At 40.7% G+C, this 18,878-nt stretch overlaps 2 protein-coding genes and 1 long non-coding RNA gene across 14 annotated transcripts in view; 2 read left to right on the top strand and 1 right to left on the bottom strand.

The window, feature by feature from the left end:
• The window catches only part of LOC127377357 (uncharacterized), a 180,823-nt gene that overhangs the window by 62,245 nt on the left and 99,700 nt on the right, over nucleotides 1–18,878 (top strand). The gene's annotated exons all lie outside the window — the stretch shown is intronic.
• On the bottom strand, nucleotides 243–8,627 carry LOC127377339 (kelch-like protein 12). Of its 11 annotated transcripts, none has more exons than XM_051425126.1 (13): nucleotides 8,070–8,625; nucleotides 7,821–7,854; nucleotides 7,373–7,599; nucleotides 6,928–7,081; nucleotides 6,124–6,341; nucleotides 4,881–5,030; nucleotides 4,642–4,756; nucleotides 4,429–4,535; nucleotides 4,145–4,340; nucleotides 3,849–4,007; nucleotides 2,395–2,493; nucleotides 2,118–2,304; nucleotides 243–1,272 (listed from the first exon to the last, which is right to left on the bottom strand). In XM_051425126.1, exons 3-13 carry the CDS (start codon nucleotides 7,553–7,555, stop codon nucleotides 1,146–1,148), a joined length of 1,695 nt encoding a protein of 564 aa, XP_051281086.1. In that variant the 5' UTR covers nucleotides 7,556–7,599; nucleotides 7,821–7,854; nucleotides 8,070–8,625; the 3' UTR covers nucleotides 243–1,145. The 11 variants fall into 11 exon arrangements, 10 of the variants coding, with proteins under 10 accessions (XP_051281086.1, XP_051281088.1, XP_051281090.1 ...); XM_051425128.1 differs by having other exon boundaries at nucleotides 8,296–8,625; XM_051425130.1 differs by having other exon boundaries at nucleotides 8,324–8,625.
• The window catches only part of LOC127377346 (tyrosine-protein phosphatase non-receptor type 1), a 9,428-nt gene continuing 1,324 nt past the window's right edge, over nucleotides 10,775–18,878 (top strand). The window contains exons 1-10 of one of the 2 annotated variants that reach the window (XM_051425141.1): nucleotides 10,775–10,862; nucleotides 11,003–11,333; nucleotides 12,108–12,198; nucleotides 13,605–13,705; nucleotides 15,451–15,549; nucleotides 16,233–16,370; nucleotides 16,520–16,729; nucleotides 16,991–17,152; nucleotides 17,248–17,408; nucleotides 17,577–18,878. The exon at nucleotides 17,577–18,878 is cut by the window's right edge and continues 1,324 nt beyond it. In XM_051425141.1, coding sequence (XP_051281101.1) covers nucleotides 11,277–11,333; nucleotides 12,108–12,198; nucleotides 13,605–13,705; nucleotides 15,451–15,549; nucleotides 16,233–16,370; nucleotides 16,520–16,729; nucleotides 16,991–17,152; nucleotides 17,248–17,408; nucleotides 17,577–17,868 — 1,311 coding nt within the window. In that variant the 5' untranslated portion in view covers nucleotides 10,775–10,862; nucleotides 11,003–11,276 and the 3' untranslated portion in view covers nucleotides 17,869–18,878. Of the gene's footprint in view, nucleotides 10,926–11,002; nucleotides 11,334–12,107; nucleotides 12,199–13,604; nucleotides 13,706–15,450; nucleotides 15,550–16,232; nucleotides 16,371–16,519; nucleotides 16,730–16,990; nucleotides 17,153–17,247; nucleotides 17,409–17,576 lie in introns of both variants that reach the window. The other variant, XM_051425142.1, reaches the window with a different exon arrangement.

Here is an 18,878-nt window from a genome sequence, read left to right as displayed (position 1 = left end):
ACCAGTAATTTGGTGGCATGTGGACATGTAGTTTTTATTGTTTCTGTGTGTTAAAATGCACACATTAAGTGGTACAGGGATAAAATGGATTCTACTCTGCACAGGTTAGTGAATTTGAGACTGTGGCTGGATGATTTCTCCACTTTTTTTGCTCTGTAGATGTAAATAATGCCTGAAATAGAGTAAAAAATAGAGTTTTCTGCATCACTAAAGACGAAAGAAGATGCACCACAGACAAAAACTGTCAGTTCTTAGTGTTTATTCACTTTCCAGGCAACAGTGATGTTATGACTTTGTGTCCTACATGTACATGTCCAAATGTATAAGCTGAGGAAGAAAAACAAATCACATGCACCTCATACTTACTACTTTGTGACTTTCTTCACCTGCTCCAGATAGAGGGACGAAAATAATCCAAGTAACCTGGTACAATTCAGTCATTTTCTAAAACAATATTTATCTCTAAATATATATTCATTCTGAAAGCAACAGTAAGTATTAAACATTTCGTATTAAAGTGATTTGAATCTAAAAGCACTGTTTACAGGAAGAATTACAAAAAAGGGGGTTTGAATTACTGACCCATTCATGACCTTGCAAATGCCAAATGAGTACGCTCGATAACAAGCCGATGTACTGTAACTATCATCAAAGTCAAATGGGAGGCAACACGGATGTTCACTGTTTGATGTAGGCCAAAGTCATAAGGCATATAGCAGCAACTGGAGTCTAAATCAACTCCATCTTTTCATGTTTTTTTCTTATGATGAGTAGAAATATATTGCACTTTGAAGACAAACTGAAAAAATAATCTCACAGGTAACGACAAGTACCACCAAAGAGAGTCATGCAAGTGGTGATGGGCTCCTTGGAGGCCTCTTTTGAGGTGAAGTCTACCACGGCGAAGCTGAATCTCTGTTGCGCAGTCCAAGTGTCGGAGGGGGTCGACCATCCAACGGAGGGGGGAGGGAGGGAGGAGGAGGCCGTCCCCAAGCTGCAGCGCTTATTCATTTCAGAGTACCTATTTTTGCACACTGGCGAAACAAACATCTCCCTTTGTGGCTCTGTTTTAGTGGCATTTTTTCTTAGCAAAAAGTTTAGCTGCCTGTCTTCCCGTCTGAGTTTCCTCTTGTGCTTGGCAACGATCACTTTTCTCGTAGAACGCAGACGCCCGCGTCGCACCGCTGAGTCGCCATCGAGGTAACAACCTCCCAGGAGTCGATGACCGGGTCGTAACATTCAATACTGCTGAGGAGAGAGTTCCCGTCGTATCTGGAGAGAGAGAGAGACAGAGAGAGAGAGAGAGAGAGAGAAGAGAAAGAGAGAGAGAGGGCAGAGAGGGAGAGAGAGAGGGAGAGAGAGAGAGAGAGAGAGAGAGAGAGAGAGAGACAACAGTGAGAGCCTGTTGTACCAAATACTGTAAAAATAATCTATTAATGTGAACTACTACTCGAGTGAGTTATTGTAGTTTTGTATTTTTAATTAGTTTTACAGTTTAGTTTCAGTTTGTTTTTATTGTTTAACAATGTTTAGTGTTTATTAGTTTCTGTGTTAGTTTTAGCTTTTTAAAACAACAATGTGGGGGCTGTTAGTGAGGGGGAAGAATTAAGATGTTCAGGATAGATATTACAATAGAAACAAACTTTGTGAAGGCATCTGATTCACAGTCACAGAGACACCCCAGTCTAACAACTAAAGACATTGTAAGTACACAATATCGTTTCAGTTACTTTTCATTATTTTTAAAAGTCTAGTTTTCATTTTTATTTCAGTTAACTAAATGTTTTTTTCACACCTAGTTTGATTTTTTGGTTTTAGTTAACTATAATAACCTCTGTGTACCATTACACACCTATGGAACTGATACATTACCTAAGACAGAGTGTTATTATAAATCATTTAACTCTTACGTTTAAGGACAGAGTCACACAATAGTCGAGCTACATTTTTGAAAGTAACCAAAATAATCCAACTACCTCATGTCTCATTCATACATAGTTCTACATACTACATAGTTTGGACAGTTATAGTTATAGGACAATAACAACCAACACAGAATTCTTCTGAACGTTACCGACTATCACTTTAAAATCAGACACTAGGACACTCTTTCTTACCCGGCGATGGCATAGAGACGTCCTCGGAGAACGGTTGCTCCTACGTAACATCGCGGGGTGGTCATACTGGCCACAGTGGTCCAATAGTCCGTCCTGATGTTGTAGACCTCAACAGAGTCGAGGTGCGACACACCATCAAAGCCTCCCACTACGTAGATGTGGTCGTTGAGTAAAGCAACACCAGCCCCTGAAAAACAGCAGAGAAGTCTCAGATAAACAGTAACACACTCAGTTAGCCGTGATATTTTACTTCTGTCTGTTGTGTCGTCTTACCTACCTGACCGCTTGGTGGCCATTGGTGTGACACTTGTCCAGTGGCCTGTGTGTGGGTCATAACGCTCCACTGAATTCAGGATATTTAGTCCATCGTATCCGCCTGTGAGGGAATATCAGGAAAAAGTGCAGAGCTGCAACAATTAGTCGATTCATCAGTTGACAGGAAAATAATAGGCAACTATTTAAATAATTTATACGTTTTTTTGAAGCACAAATTTTTCAAAAAACATCTCATTTGTTAGAGTTTTCTTCTTTTCTTTGTCTTATGTGAAAGTAAATTAAATATCTTTGGATTTTGGAGGTCAAACTAAATCTCATCTTAACCCTGAAGAAACTGTCAGGGGATATTTTATAAACCAAACAATTAACCAACTAATTAAGGAAATTGATGTCATATTAATCCATAATGAAAATGAACGTTAGCCGTTAGATGTTATTAGATTTTACCGATATTAGAGGAGAGAGTATCGGTGTAACACCAGGTCTTACAGTGTTGCATTATGGGTTGTTTGTAGCCGTAATGTTGTTTGGTTAACGAGTCTCTTCACGTCCGTTTACAGGTTGTCTTTAAGAGTTAGTCAACCATCAAAGCCTTAGAGTTTTCTGTTAACACAGTTACACCTACAGGAGTTTCAGAGTTTTAAACGAGTCTAAAGTGTATCCAGGTGTCTTTACTGCACAAATGGACCGTTGACTGAAGCATTTATTAAGACGACAAGAAGCTCAAATGAAAAATGCTTAATTTTGACCGCCTGACAGGAGAGAGTGCAAGTACATGACTGCTGCAGAAATGTTGGATTTATGTTTGCTTTAATGGTTTTATGTCTTTGAGGATGAGAAATCTCTCTCGTGTTCACGTTATATTTGTAGCTGGTAGGCAAATTAATTGGAAGCTATTGAAATGATTCAAGCAGAATGATAAACATTTGCTGCTTCCAGCTTTTCAAATGTTTGGATTTGCTGCTTTTCTTTTTCTTATTTGATGGTGAACTGAGTGTCTTTGGGTTTGGACATGCAACCTTTAGCTCCGGCAAATTATATTTTCAGACATTTTATAGACAAAATGATTAATTGATGCATGATATTGCAATAATTTTGACAGATATTGATTCACAATCAGTGGGAATGATCATTTTTGCAGTTATAATCGTGATAATGTGACATTTGTTGAGGTCTGAACCAAACAAACATGTTTTCTTACATCTGGAGAACAAGATTTGTAGGTTCTCTGCAGCCCTCAAGTACTTCTTTATAATGTTTGTCACACATTTTACTTTTATTAAAATACTGCAGCTTCTGCGATTTGGACATTGCACTTGGTAATGTTTGGATTTCACTAATATTTGGATAATTTTTGGACCTAATTAAGAAAACAATCAGCAATCCAGCCCTAATATGACCACAATATGTGTCAAAGTTATTAAAGAATGAGACGTTAAGTTAATCTGTTCCCACCTAGACAGTATATAAGTCCGCTGGCCACCACCAGACCAGCTCCCTCTCTTGCCGTCTGCATATCTCCCAGCATGCTCCACTGGTCGATGTTTGGGTCATATCGCTCCATGCTGGTGTGACGTCGGCTGCCATCGAAGCCACCGGCGACATAGATCATGTCTGTCGAGAGCCAAATAAGATGGAAAAAACACAACTGCTTTGTTATTGTATACCATTCTGAGAGAGAAGAAAACATCCACGGGGAATTTCTCGGAAAGGAAACACCGCTGACTCATCTGGCAAACGAGCTCGCTCACCTCCGAGCGTCGTGGCTCCAGCGAGGCCGCGGCGCACATTCATGGTGGCGACGGTGTACCAAACGCCGTCCTCGTCCGCCGTGTAGTCCAGGCACTCCACGGAGCTGAGCCTCGACCGACCGTCGTAGCCTCCGATCACATAAACCCGATCGTGGAGAGACACCGTGGCGACGTAACGCCTCTTCCGTGCAATGTTCTGTTTAAAGAAATACAGGCTTAAATTATCCAAATCCACTAAGATAAAAAAACATGCAAGGATCTTTTTCAAAAGTTCTGATACTCACAGGAAGGAAACTCCATTCTTGTGTTTTTGGATCATATTTCTCAACTATGTCTATTGGTGATTGTTGGCTGCCAAACCCGCCAATAACCAACAGGACTTCTTTGGCACCTGAAAGGAACCATAAATCACTTTTAATACCAGTGTGGATTACAAAGAAGGTGTATAGGAGGAGGCATGCATATAGCAAAGTCGCTATTAAAAACAGGATTTCTACCTAATCTAGCTTGTGTGCGTGGGCCCTGCATCTCACTCCTCAGCTCCGGTCTTAAGTGGAATTTCTTGGCTTCATCAACGAGGTCTCGACATGGCAGGCTACACCGAATGAGGGGCTAAAACGTGTCAAAACATGCTTAATTACAGGGGTAACGGTGATATATACTATAACACATAATCCTTCATCGAAGAGCTTGGCGTCTGATTACACGACAACCTGCCGCGTGTCGCCTGACTCACCTCAGCATCAATGACATCTGTAATGTAGCGGGGGGTCAGGAGCGGCATTCGAACGAACTCGAGCATGTCTGGCAGGTAGGGCTCTCGCTCTTTTCGGTTGTGTTTGACCCAGTTTAACACGGCTTCAAATACAGGCTCCTCCGAGTCCACCTTCATACAGACAGCATATAGAGTGAGAAGAAGCTGCGTTAAAGCCACATATTCATTCAAAAATTAGCTCACAACTGCAGATAAAAGTCCATTAGTGATGCAACCACTCTAACTAACTAACCAACTGTTATTATTAATTGTTCTGCAGTTGCAATTACGTTTGTAATCGCAAAGGCACACACAATGTGCAACAACGCAGTCTCCTGAAGGTGAAACAAGCCATAAATTCTCACCCTGAAATCCTCACACGAGGAAAGACGAACACAAAGAAGGAAAGTTTTTACTGAGTGCAAAATAATGCGTGACTGTGATTTACCTGCATGGTCTAGTTTTTATTTTAAAAACAACAAAAATGACAGGAAGAACCATTTGACAGAATTGATGATCTATAAATCATTGAGTGATAATAACTGTGTTTTCACAAAGCAAGGCATGTGGTTGGGAACAGGAATTTCCTGAGCACAAAAGCAAACTTAAATCAGGTTTTCTTCTCTGCAATTTCATTGTCAGGCCAATCCGCAAAAGTGAGTGGAACTGGGGGGGCCCACCGACTAAGATTACAGCAGGTCGGTACTTGCTTTCCTCTTCTCACACTCACTCAGGTGAAAGATAATAAGAAAGCTGTGAAAGTCAAACTCATCTGACACTGCACTATTTTAGTCAAGCTGCTTTTTTTGGGCACCTTAACACCAATTGGAACCCTTTAGAGTTACTGCAGGTCTGTACACGAATGCTTCAGGGAGCAGGTATCTCATTATGGTTTCAGGTATTTCAAATAAAACATTTAGTTATGCATAGTATTCAGACCAGCCTCCGCAGTAGGGCTACACGATATGGTAAGAAAGATTATTTTGCTGATATGATGTGATATTTGTTGAGGTTTGTACCAAACAAACGTGTCTTCTTACATCAGGAGAACAAGATGTAAAGGCTAGAAAATCTCTGCAGCACAACAGAACTTCATTATAATGCTAAATAATGAAAAACTGCTGCAATTTGGATCCTGCACTTGTTGCAATTTTGGTAATATTTCGATTAATCATGCAGCTGATGCCAAAAAGTAAGAAAACCTCATGACATCCAGTTTTCCTACCTGGATTTCATCACATTTTATGAGCTTTTCCACTTCTGTCTGGCTGAGCAGCATAAACTCCTCATGCTGAACCACCTCAGAGAAATGCTTCTGGGAAAAGAGCTCGGCGGCCTGCATCAGGTCAAGGCAATTGTGAGTTTCGGCAAAGTCACGAATACCCAGACAGTTGGAAGGATCAAGCTGACTCTCCAAAAAATCACAACATGCTCTTTTCACCCCTGAGGACAAAAACAAAGATACATTCGTGTGTACACACAGGTTTCGTTCACATTCAGCCAGATAATGACGGACGTGACTCTCGTGTTACTCAACAACTGTTAATTTAGAAATGATGAAACCATTTCTTTTGAAAAGTGGTGCAATGCCGTGCCTCGGGTTCCGGCAGGGTTCAATGTAAGACTTTTAAAAGACTTTTAATACCACGCAGAATGGAAATATATCACGTTTTTCATCACTTCCCAGCAGTATATAACAGTAATAATAATTCCTGATGACAGGATTAATTAAACTAATGTGACCTAGACTGGGTTAAGTGGTATTAAGTGGCATTATGTGGATGGATGGATTAACCAATTCAAAATTATTAATTAATTACAAATAAACTAACATAACTGCCAACAGCAGGCAAGAGAAAACATTTAACACTTACATTTATGACTTTTTAATACCATTTAACTCCTTTTTTTGTTTGCGGACACTGAATTTAAAGACCTGCAGAAACCCTCTGCCAATACTCACAACCATATCAGCTGACTTACGCACACACTTTTCAAATCAAGGTACAGCCGGCACTCTTAATCTTACCTTTGAGCTGCAGCAGGCATGCAGCAGGGAGCAGTTCTTGGACATTCTCCACTGTGACTAACACCGTCTCTGTGTACACAAAGTCCAACAGGATCTCCATGGTTGCTGCAGTGAGCCCCTGGATGTCCACAAAAGATTTTCCCTTCTCTGCAAGCTGCAGAGCCACAAAAAGAGAGGCTATCAAGTCTAATGACAAGAAACATATCATTGAGGGATTAGTTATAAGCATTGGGTATTATCCTGTAGCAATTCCCATAATTGTCTTGTTTAGTAAATTCAAACACTTCCTTAGAAACTCTCAGAAAGCCTCTTAATCTGTAACTGGGGCATCTTCTCCCTGAGGGATAGATACTCTTATTCTCTATCAAGATGTATGTAACACGTTTTGCAGAGGTAAATAATAGCGATAATTAGTTTTTAAGAGTACTACAGTATGTTTAGTTACCTCACTGGTGAACATGGCACAAAAGTAGTCGCTGCAGGCGGCCAGGACGATCCGGTGAGCTGGAAAATCTGTGTTCTCCACCCTCAGAGTGATATCACAGAGTGTGTTACTCTTGCGAAGCGAGTTCATTGCATTGAGGATGGATTTGGCGTGGGAATTGGTCATGATGTCTTTGGGCGCCATGCTGCCTTGAGAATCTCTCAACGATCTCAAACCACTCCAGGACTCTAAAAAAAAAAAACAACGAGACGGACAAACACACACGGCACTTAATATATATATACGTGTGATCATCTGGTGAGTGAGTGTGTTTTGTGTCCACATTTGTTAAGTTTGTTGTGTGACGTGTGTGTGAGCGCCCAACAGAAACAGATATAATGTATATTTGATGTAACTTGCGTGAGTTAGAAAGCCTGAGAAACAAAATAAATAAAGTGTATGTACTTACTCAGCTTGAGTGTGTCCAATTTGTGCGAGCTCCACTGCATTTTAGAGGTAAATAATATACTTTATGCTTATTTATTTAAATTTGTCTGACAGCTGCAGTCAGCAAATTAAGATTTTCCATGCAAAGCTTATGTGACAGGGCCCTTATCTGCAGTCACAGGTCTTATATCTAGATTACAGCTAACAATGGGGTGTTTTGATTTCTATTTGAGATCTAATTGTGCACTGTGCATTCGCCAAAGCAACTTACCGTTAAAAGATTTGAATACTTTTTCCACCACTGGGAGGCAATAACTATAGCTACACATTAGCACAAGCAGCCAGCCAACGACAGCTGAAAGAGGGGGGGGGAGCTAACGCCAACGCTACACAACAACTAGGAAAAACACAGCCATATAAAGTGAGCCGGTGGTCGGAGGAAGACAACACATGAAGCGACACACACAGAAGAACTTGTCAAGAATTTACAAAAATACCTGTCGCAGCAGTTTTAAGAAAACGTACAGCTAAGTGGCGTCGCAAGCTAACGTTAGTAGCACCAAAGTCCCTTGTCCCAGTTCTTGCTGTCAGTCAGTGTGTGTGTGCAGAAAGCCTCTGAACTAACAGCTAATCCATGATGACCTCTGCTGGGTCACACTATCAGCGACCCGCGCTGGGCACACGCACTGTCTGCGATTTCAAAATACTCCCATATCATCCCCCGAGGCGGGTTTCTTTTTGTTTTAACCAGCTAAGAGTGTTTCGTTGACTAAAAACCTGCAGCAGGTCACAGCAGCAGAGAGTCCACAGATTGGACGTAAACAGAGCGTTACGTGAGTGTACGTGCGCGCTCCGGGGGAACGGCCGCGTTCTCGATTTTTAGACGTGCGTCTGCGCGGTGGCCATGTTGGGGAGGTCATGATCCGGTCAGTTAGCAGTGTTGGGAGATGCTGTTGTGCAATGGACCGTAACTCGCTTGTTTCTGAACCGATTTTCATGATTTTTGGTTTTTTATAAACGTGAGAAATTGAACTTGATACTGGTGTGTTTAATTAGCTGTATGCACAAAAAAAAACCAGTCAAGATTCACCTCTTGGAAAAATGCTGCAGGCTTGTGCAGCGTGTGGATGTATAAACGTGAAACATTTATGTATTTTTTAAAATAATTTTAACAATAAAACAAACTTTTTATGTGTGTTTCCTTGTCCCTGACACTTGGCCATGGTTCTGTTGGAGACTTTACATTAACTTCTCCTCACAGAAGTGAACCAAATGCTGAGATGTAGGCCTACTGTGTATATCCTTTCAGTTTTCCACGAACAAATTTCACATTTCACAAAAACAAGCAACCAGGTGGCTTTTATAACAATATAAGATGATCTAGGAATCTACACTTGAAGTAGCCTGTTTATATCACCGCGCCTGCATGTTCCAGTGGAAGTTAAGGGCTATTAAGAATTTGTTTGGGGGCATAGAGCTGATTAGATCTGCCCCTATAGTGACTGAATTAATTCAGTTATCATGTTCAGTTTCTCAAAACCAAATACCTTAAAAATCAGTTTCAGAATTAAGTGAGTAACAGCTGATTTTGTAGTGCAGTTTGGATCTCTTTTTTTCCACCTCTCTTTATTAACTAGTGTAATGGCAATATTTAGGAACCTATACAACCCTTTGATCTGGTCGTTGTAAAACCATACGCAACTGTTAAAGAGGATATTATATGCAAACAACATTTAACCCTGTTTCTAACTGAACTCTATGTCCGAGTACACAGCGGGATGTTGAGACTTCACTAAGGAGCCAAGGACGTGATCATCTCACCACACTTTCTGTCCCACAACTCAGGAATGTGTCTCTGTGTTAGAGTGACGCTCCAACAAGGATAAAACCATACTGCTTCTTCCAATCGAGGCTCTTTCAGACTTTCACATACGAGAGTGTGTGACGGTTGCGTTGAGACTATTTATGGATGACTTGAATGAAACCTTACAGAAAGACAAGATCATACTTTGTATGCTTTATTAAACAAACTCACTTTGTACAAAGGAACAGAAACAATTTGCTTTCTTTTTTTCAATCATGGATCAGTAAAATCAATCCTAGTCAACACAATGACAAGAGATTCTAATAACACATGCGGGTAACAACAGCAACAAATGGAAAAATAAATAAATAAAAGAAAAAGTATTTAAAAAATCAGACATTAATGCACAAAGTCTTTGGGCAGGGGCATTTTTTTATTTTCCTTATACATTTATTTAATAAGGTTAGCTCATTATTAAATTCCTGCCACGCGGTAGTTGGATGATTTGGCGAATCGACATTTATGTATATACTATTCTATTATAATTACCTCTCATCCTCTCCACGCTGAGCTGAGGCAGCTCAGGAGCATCTTCAGCCACAGACGGATCCAGCCCCGAGGCTCATTTGTACCATCTGCCATCAGACCCCACAGCGCCACAGCTCCCAGTTCCTCCAGCCCCAGCAGATAAAGACTGGTTTAGAACTCCTACCTACAACGCACAAACCTTTTGCACTATTTATATTTAATTTCCACTTTAGTAGTTTTAGTTTAGTTTAATTTTCTGCTCATATTTTGGACTCCATGTCCTACTTGAACAACAAATAGTGTGTATACTTTAATTTATAGTTTTTATATATTCTAATGTTAATAATATTAGCAATATTTTTACTGTGATATTCTTTGTTTTCTGTTTTTGGGCTGTTTTGCTCTAATGCTGCTGTGTCAGAATGAATTTCTCCTTAAATAAATAATAAATAAAGGAATTATCTTATCTTAATTATAATATTATTAACAATACATTTAACTTGTTTATATTAATTTAGATTCACAGGAGAATAAACCTATATTTATAGATTAGGAAGAGTGCAGTCTGCCTGTCTCACACTATCAACCGGCGGATCTTGACCTTACCAATATGGCGACCGCGCAGACGCACGTCGTCACCTCCGGGACGCTGCACCTGCGCACTACGCCCCAGAAACAAGATGCCTTCCGCGCGTCCTCGCTGCTCTGTCTCCAAAAGCAGCCGTTGGAAAGGTAAAGCGACTCTCTCACACACACACACACACAAAGTTACATCTCCAGCTGCGACAAAGACGGGTAAAAACCCCACTTCAACACGGAATATTATCGATATTATTATATATATATAAAAACAAAATAACCCTCTTTTTCAGACACCCGAGGACGGCGGCTCTAACACCGTGTAGGAGGAGCCAGCGGCGGGTTTCCGCTAACAGCAGGCCGAGGGAGAGGGAGCGGTAACACGGTAATCTATGTGCTGCCGTACGGAGAATTACACAAGTGTGGCGGAACAGTTGTCGGCTACTACCGGACACTGGTAAGAGTATAAAAAAAAAAACTGTCTAGTCACTGGTGAGCTGTGGGTGTCTGTATCGGGAGGAAGAAGAGGAAGAAGAGGAAGAAGGAGTGGCAGCTGGACTGTCAGCAATGGAAGCCGAGTTTGGGGAAATCGATGAAAACGGTACTTGGAGCGCCATTTACCAGGTAGGTCCTCCCCTCCCTCCCTCCCCGCCCTCCCCTGTCTCTCTCTCGGTAAATGAAGGTGGAAGTGGTCCGCTGGTGAGGCTGCAACTTCCAGGACAAATTAATTAAAATATGATGGTTTATAGGTATCTATCTAACACTTATTGAGCCCTGGTTCGGCTTTAGTTTGGTCCCCAACAGATTGATGTGTCTGCAACATCCCATCATTAAACTGTGGCTGCACACATTGTAAAGTTTTAGTGCCTATTTTATTTTTATATTTGCACAGAATATCTATTAATTATCAGCTGGTATTGTATTTAGGGAGTTATATAACATCTACAGTGTTTTTATTCTTTTTTATTTTTTCCACAGAATTAAATATAGGAAGGAACAACACCCATTTTTAGGAAACTTTACAGCAGTTTTTTAATTTATTAAACTGACAACCCCTGGTTATGTGACATTTTATTGATATTTCACATTATATTTTAAAATTGTACAATGAACCCACACAGGGAGCTCGATAACTGCAAGAAGTTTGTGTAAAACGAGTGATTTTGATGCATTTTGAGCAGATTATTTCCTGTAAGAGGGGTTTCTTCTTGTCCCTGACACTTGGCTGTTCTATTAGATAATTTACATTAACTGTAAGTCCCAGAAGTGAACCAGATGCTCAGATATAGGCCTACTGTCTCTTTTAAGTTTTCTAGCACGCCTTAACCACTGTGCTTTAATGTGATATAAATGCAATGTTGCTGTAATGATGTTTTTTTTTAATTTATTCTGTCACAGGAGATTCGTCATCAGTCATGTGAACTACCTTGCAAGTTTGCCAAATTACCCGAAAACAAGAATCGGAATCGTTACAGAGATGTTAGCCCATGTAAGTTGCTCTTTAAACTTTTAAAATATTCCTTTTTATATTGCGGACAGCTCTGTAATCATCAGTCAGTGGTGACTGGTAAAGTTACAGCCACACCAAGATGAGTTTCCCTCTCTTGAATTTAAATATAAGCTCAATGCTGTTTGACGTCAGGATTAATGTTTTTATTATTGTAGTAATAAACATTTTGAATAAGACAATGTCACATAGTTACACAGTTTAGCAAATGTATTATTGTGTATTTAGGTTGTAATTTTAAACGCCGATAGAATAGTTCATTATAGTTTTATAGTTAATATCTATTTTGATAATGAAAAAGAAGTCCTAGGAACACAAAATAGGATAATTTCTTATTGTTTCATCTGTATTGGCTTTTGTTGAGAATGTGATTGTAGATCTGTTTTATATCTTCAGTACTTCTGATACTATTGAATAATAGTGTATCATTTAATATAGTATAAATATGGTTATAGTACATGAAGGTAAAGCTACACGAGGCTGGAGACATTATAATCATCAGCTAAAGTTATTATGTGTGTGCTGGCTTTTATGTTATCAGTGTCTTTATATTATTATTACAGGTTCATTTTTATTGTTTTATTTCTTTATTCTAGGGGACAGCGCACATTAATCAACAATTACAACATCAGTGTAAACGTGCCGGGGTTAGCTCAACTGCTAATTTACATCCGTATTCCCAACACAACTGAGGAAATACATTAGTACATAGTGAAGTTGTTGTTGTAAAACCAACAGTACAATCAGATAAAAGTAGTATAAAACCCTATTAACGAGTTAGAGTTGATCTACAGAAACATATAGTACATATTCGAGTAGATTTAAGTCACATTTTACTTTAAGAAACTATATTTAAAATGTAAACTGGTGTATCCTGAACCTCCTCTTTTTTTCTCTTCCTCCAAACGTACATTTTATTCCTTCTTTCATCTTAAGAGAGGCAACATGCCTAAATATATTCAACTGTTATTAGCTGTCGTTGTCTGCTCATGTCAGACGAACTGTTTAGTTTTGGAAATTAATTATTATTCAGTAAAATTATTTTCCGTAACGTCACAATTCCAGCAGCTGAACTGTATGTGGTTTCCTCTGTTTCACACTGAATGACTTATGCAAATTGTTGCAGACCAGCTTGCAGAGGGTTACTGTATATCATCCAGTGTGTGTGTCGTACTCCCTTTTGATAAATATGTGAAACAGTAACCTGGAACGTGTTAACTTTTTAACTCAAATGTTCCTTCTATGGAAATCAAGAAACACTCGATATAACCCATATATCCACAGTTTCTCGTATGTTCTCAGCAGCTGTGTCGGTCTGACAATTGCATTTATAGCCCCTTGAGGGTTGTGAGACACGTCAGCATATTATCTTTCTTTGTTCCCCTCAGTTGACCACAGCAGAATATGTCTGCAGCTGGGTACGAATGACTACATCAATGCCAGCCTGATAACAGTAGAAGAGGCACAGAGGAACTATATTCTCACTCAGGTAAGAAGATTCACAACACTCAGCGTTTCCCAAATTCAGTTTCATAATGAACCGAAAACATTTTACACTTCTGTTTAACAGTGTGTACTTTCACACCCTGTACAAGTATCCGCGATCGATTAACTAGTGGACACTGCCCCCCCCCCCCCCCCACCTCTCACTCTGCTCTTCCTGCACGGTGCACTGATAGTCACACACAGAAACACAGCGAGAGAGAGAGAGAGAGACTCTCTGATGCGGACACAGTATATTTTACAAGCACAGAAGCAAGAGTGAACAGCAGTAAACACATGGTGCTAGGGATGCACTGATACCGGTGTCTGGTCCAGTAATGTGCTCATGTACTCGTATACTGCACCCAATTAGTGGTCAACTGATAACTCAATTTGTTACTGTTATCAAAACAAAGAAAAGTCACTTATAATTACTATTCTACAGGAAATCTAGTCATATGTTTACAGTCGGGTGTATGAGAGTTATGGTACGAGGGGGAGCGCTGACATTGTTCCACAAGGCTGCCTGCAGATGTGTCTGAAGACGTGTTTTGTTTATCGGCTACACCCGATACCACTTTCACATTTGGAGATATTTTAAGCAACTTTTACAACAATGGCAACATTTTATTTAATTAAAATCAGAAAGTGAGAAACATCTGATGAAAATGAAACATGCTTTCTTTCTTAACACTGTAATGGTTTTTATTAAGTACTCATATCAGTGCTCGGTATCAGGAAATACTCACATATAAGTACTTGTATTTGGTGTGAAAAAAGTGGTATCGGTCCTAGTTGGTGTTATTTATTTGGTACATTATGGTTTCTATAGTTTTGATAAGCTACATCTTTAACGAGCCTCCACCTGCTGATATAAAAAGGGAATCGTGGGTGGAAAAAAAATCCCAAATGCGGCTTAAAAAAAAACATAAAACATACTTCTGAAGAAAGTCAACAGAGACACAAACAGTGCTAGAGAAACAGAAGTGTGTATGTGTGTGTGTGTGTGTGTGTGTGTGTGTGTGTGCGTGTGCGTGTGTGTGGAAAAAGAGTACAAGGTGAGCAGATTAAAGTAGTTTTTAAGTAGTGAATTAAGTAAATAAGACGCTAACACTGAGATCAGTCCTCTGCAGTCGGACAGTGACAGTCCTCCCTTATACAGAATTCGTACCTGTTGTTTGTGTGACGTTGGACAATATTTATAATTGTGTCATTAACAAGGAAGTGGGGGGTACTACCTGTGCTGTGACATGGGAAGACTTCACAATGAGGTTTTTCCAAAAGTAAGTACAAAACTATGAATATAAACATATACACATACAGAGAAGAGTGTTTTCTGTATGTAGGTTTTAAGTGTTGCACCTAATGTTGCATTGTTGTAGACCCCTTGTGCTTTACTGTCTCACAGTAACCTTAATGTAGTCTGAGAGGGGGGGAAACCCAGGGCAAGAAAAAGTCACAACTCGCTTGCTGCTGCTTGTAAAGCTTGTGGCTGTGAGTGACTCAGATATCAACATTTTTATAAGCTATTCTCGTCTCTCATCTGGATTTTTGCAGCTTGAGAGTAAGAAGCTGAGAGGTTTTAGTGAGTAAATCAAACAAAAATAGGACTTTTAAAAGTTGATAATTTGATGTGTGTTGGCTGCAGACTGAAGATTCAGTACATTCAATACATGTTTAAATAGATGCACTGGTATTATTTAGTTCTACTGAGAATAAAATCCGCTCTGCTAACACTTCTTTCTCTTTCAGGGACCCCTTCCAAATACATGTGGCCACTTCTGGGAGATGGTGTGGGAGCAGAGGACCCGCGGTGTCGTGATGCTGAACCGAGTCATAGAGAAAGGATCTGTAAGCACACAGCACGGTTCAACAAATGATGTTTTCTACTTGCTTCTATACTAATTGTTTTGTTTTTTATTACTGGTTGATATATTTAATAGAGCTTATCAAATAACAGCTTAATTGTTTCCAGGATGCACTGAGAGGGCTCACTCCTTAGCTACTTCCATCATCAGCTCCAGAAAAAACTGTGTTTCATGCTAGATTTATTAGCCTGAGGTGGACAGTGGACAAAATACAGTGTAATTTCAAAGAGGTACTCCACCCTAGAATGTGTTTTTTGAGCTGTAAACTGACTTATATCACGGTTCTGTGATGAAACACATTAAAGCTGGTGTTAAAATTGAGCAGCTTTTACAAATAGCTGTCAAAGTGCCTCGAGTGAGCGGACTCTCTGTTTCCAGCTTGGACAGAGTCTGATGGCGGCTGCTCATTAACTCTGACTAACAGCTCGCTGTTTCTGCTGTGCCACTGTGGTCAGCCTGTCAATCACGCCGATCGGTGTCGAGGCCATGCCCCGTAAAGTCACTGTCCTTTGCAGGTCTCTGATACATTTTCTACATTGTGAGGGAGGGAGCATGAAGAATTGAAGGGTGGAGTTACACTTCAATGTGTGACAGTGTCAATATGTGTTGTTTGTTATGCATTTCTCCGTCTGTTATCTGTAATGTGCACCTCTGTTTGGTTTGTAGGTTAAATGTGCCCAATATTGGCCACACAGAGAGGAGAAAGATGCTATCTTTGAAGATACCAGTTTCAAGCTTACTCTTGTCTCAGAAGACATCAAATCTTACTATACAGTCCGTCAGCTGGAGTTGGAGAATCTGTCTGTAAGTATTTTATTAGAGTTGTTTGTTTTTTCTGTGTGTTTTTAAAAGTATGGTTTCAGATTAGGACTTAGTGGGGAAGAGCCATGGTCTCTTCTTTGGTCTTTTAATCCTTCTTCCATGTTTGTTTTCTCTCTGATCTTCCTTTCCAGACTGGAGAGACTCGTGAGATTTTACATTTTCACTACACCACCTGGCCGGACTTTGGGGTACCAGAGTCTCCCGCCTCCTTCCTTAACTTCCTGTTCAAGGTGCGAGAGTCTGGTTGTCTGAATTCGGACCAGGGACCGGTGGTGGTGCACTGCAGTGCCGGCATCGGGCGCTCGGGGACATTTTGTCTTGTGGACACCTGCCTCTTATTGGTTTGTACTCTGCTATTGAGAAATTATGACATTACCATTCCCCACAACACTGTACAGGAAATGAGCTCATACAAAGAACCAACGTTACAGCAGAAAAACACTAAATCCTCTGATCATTGTGACAACCTGTCGCAGTAATAAAGAGCGGTCGGACTTGTGTGCAGTACTCAACGTCTCTTCAGCGATTTATATTCTAAAGCTCAATCAAACCCTTCAAACTCAAACCTCTGACGTACTGAATGTTTTTGCTGTTATGTGTAGATGTCCATGCGTAAAGACCCGTCTTCGGTGCGGATTCGTGATGTGCTGCTGGAGATGCGACGCTATCGAATGGGCTTGATTCAGACAGCAGATCAACTTCGCTTCTCCTACCTTGCTGTCATTGAAGGTGCCAAGTACATCAAGGGGGATACGTCCCTGCAGGCAAGTCCTTCCTCTCTATCCTGCTCTTTGTTCTTAAGATACAAAATTTGTTTGTTTTTATTTAATATAAAGGGATATTGTTGTTTCTCCTCAAGGAGTCATGGAAAGAGCTCTCAAACGAGGAAGACGATCCTCCAGAGTTCTCCCCTCCTCCTCCTCTTCCTCCTCCCAGAGACCCACACAACGGCAAAGTTGAGCCGTCCTTTTTCCCTGAAAATGATGAGATTATCCAACCGATGGAGATCCGCAGTCTGGGGTAAACAAATAATGTTTTTGAAAGTTTAATTGAGGAAACATAAGTAGGCTACATTTGAACTTGTTGGTGCCAGAGGCTCCAGGACCATCTGTTGAATCCATCTAATAAAACCAACCTGAACCACATTGTCCTTCAGGGACATTAAAGCCGTACTCTTTCCTCATTCAGGTCCTCACAAGAGTCGGAGCTGAGAAAGAGGAACATTGCTGCCCCCGAGCCTCCTCCTGATGATGCCGATCAGCTCGATGGCTACGTGGAAATCGAAGACCATACCTCCAGAGCTCCAACCAAATCCCAGCAGCAGCACGAGGCCGAGGAAGAGGAGCTGCCCGAAGCAGTGGAGCAGCCAAAGGAAAGCTCTCCTGTGCCGGGGACTTGGTCCCCTCTTCTAACCAACGTGTGCCTGGGCACGGCACTGGCTCTCAGTGCTTACGCATGTTATCGAGCCTATTTCCACTGATGTCTGTCCTTCCTCTTCCTTTTTGGTTCTCCCTGTTTCTCCACTGATGTTGCAAAGTGGACTCGGCTGGCCAATCAGCCTGCTTTGACTCTGAGTTTACTCTGCAAGTGAGTGGATTATTTGGACTTCAGCAGATTCAGGTTCACTCGTTTAATTTTACAAATGCAGTGCGAGGGGTTGGCTGGTCGGGAATAACAGGCTGCCAGTCCTTATTACCCACCCAACCGTTCTTTCCATATGTCATCTTGGATGCTCAGGGCCTCTGTTTTTCAGGTGTCATATCCCAAATACGTATGCCGACTTAAACACAGACTCAACAAACAATACGTATCGCGGTCCGTAGAGGAAAATGGTTTGTTTTAGCTCCCCTGTTCTGTGAACCAGGATGAATGGTCAGCCCATTTTACTTCTCCTGTCTTATATACCAAATGTGTATGTGTTCTTCCATTTCAAGGTGTCCACTAGGATTTCACATTTCTTTCCACCGTTGTCTGTCTTTTGCTTACACAAATAGATCAGAAATTTATAGAGACAGATTTTTTTTGACCAGCCTGTCTGAAATTATGTCAGTAAGAGTTTTTTTTTTTCTACAGTGAGGTGAAATGTGTGAAAGTAAGATGGAAGGAACCCTATACCCACTAGATGAAGAGATGCATGCTGGGGTGGGCATTGAATTGTGATCTGTCCTCACTCGCGGCCCGAGTAGGGCTGCAGGAGAGAGACATGCTAGTTGAATACATGCAGTATGTGTGTGAGTGGTAGTTAGTGGAGCTTTCTACTGATGCTTGAGTTGAATCTACTCTGTGAGAAATATTAATTTAAACATTTGCAATACTTCAAATGTGAGATGTAGACTTGGTCGCCTCCTGGTGACCGATTCCCTTTTTTGCGTTTTCTCTCCCTGGCGGCTCAACGGTGACACAATAATAACACAAGTGGCTCATTCTCCGTTTGCCACCTGGAGATTTATAACACCCGACCTTTTGCTTACTACTTACTTTTTTGGGAGA

Source organism: Dicentrarchus labrax, unplaced genomic scaffold, assembly GCF_905237075.1.
Source record: "Dicentrarchus labrax unplaced genomic scaffold, dlabrax2021, whole genome shotgun sequence".
Taxonomy (NCBI): Eukaryota; Metazoa; Chordata; class Actinopteri; family Moronidae; genus Dicentrarchus; species Dicentrarchus labrax.
The sequence above is the reverse complement of the archived record's forward strand: the minus strand, read 5'-3'. Positions and strand labels throughout refer to the sequence as shown.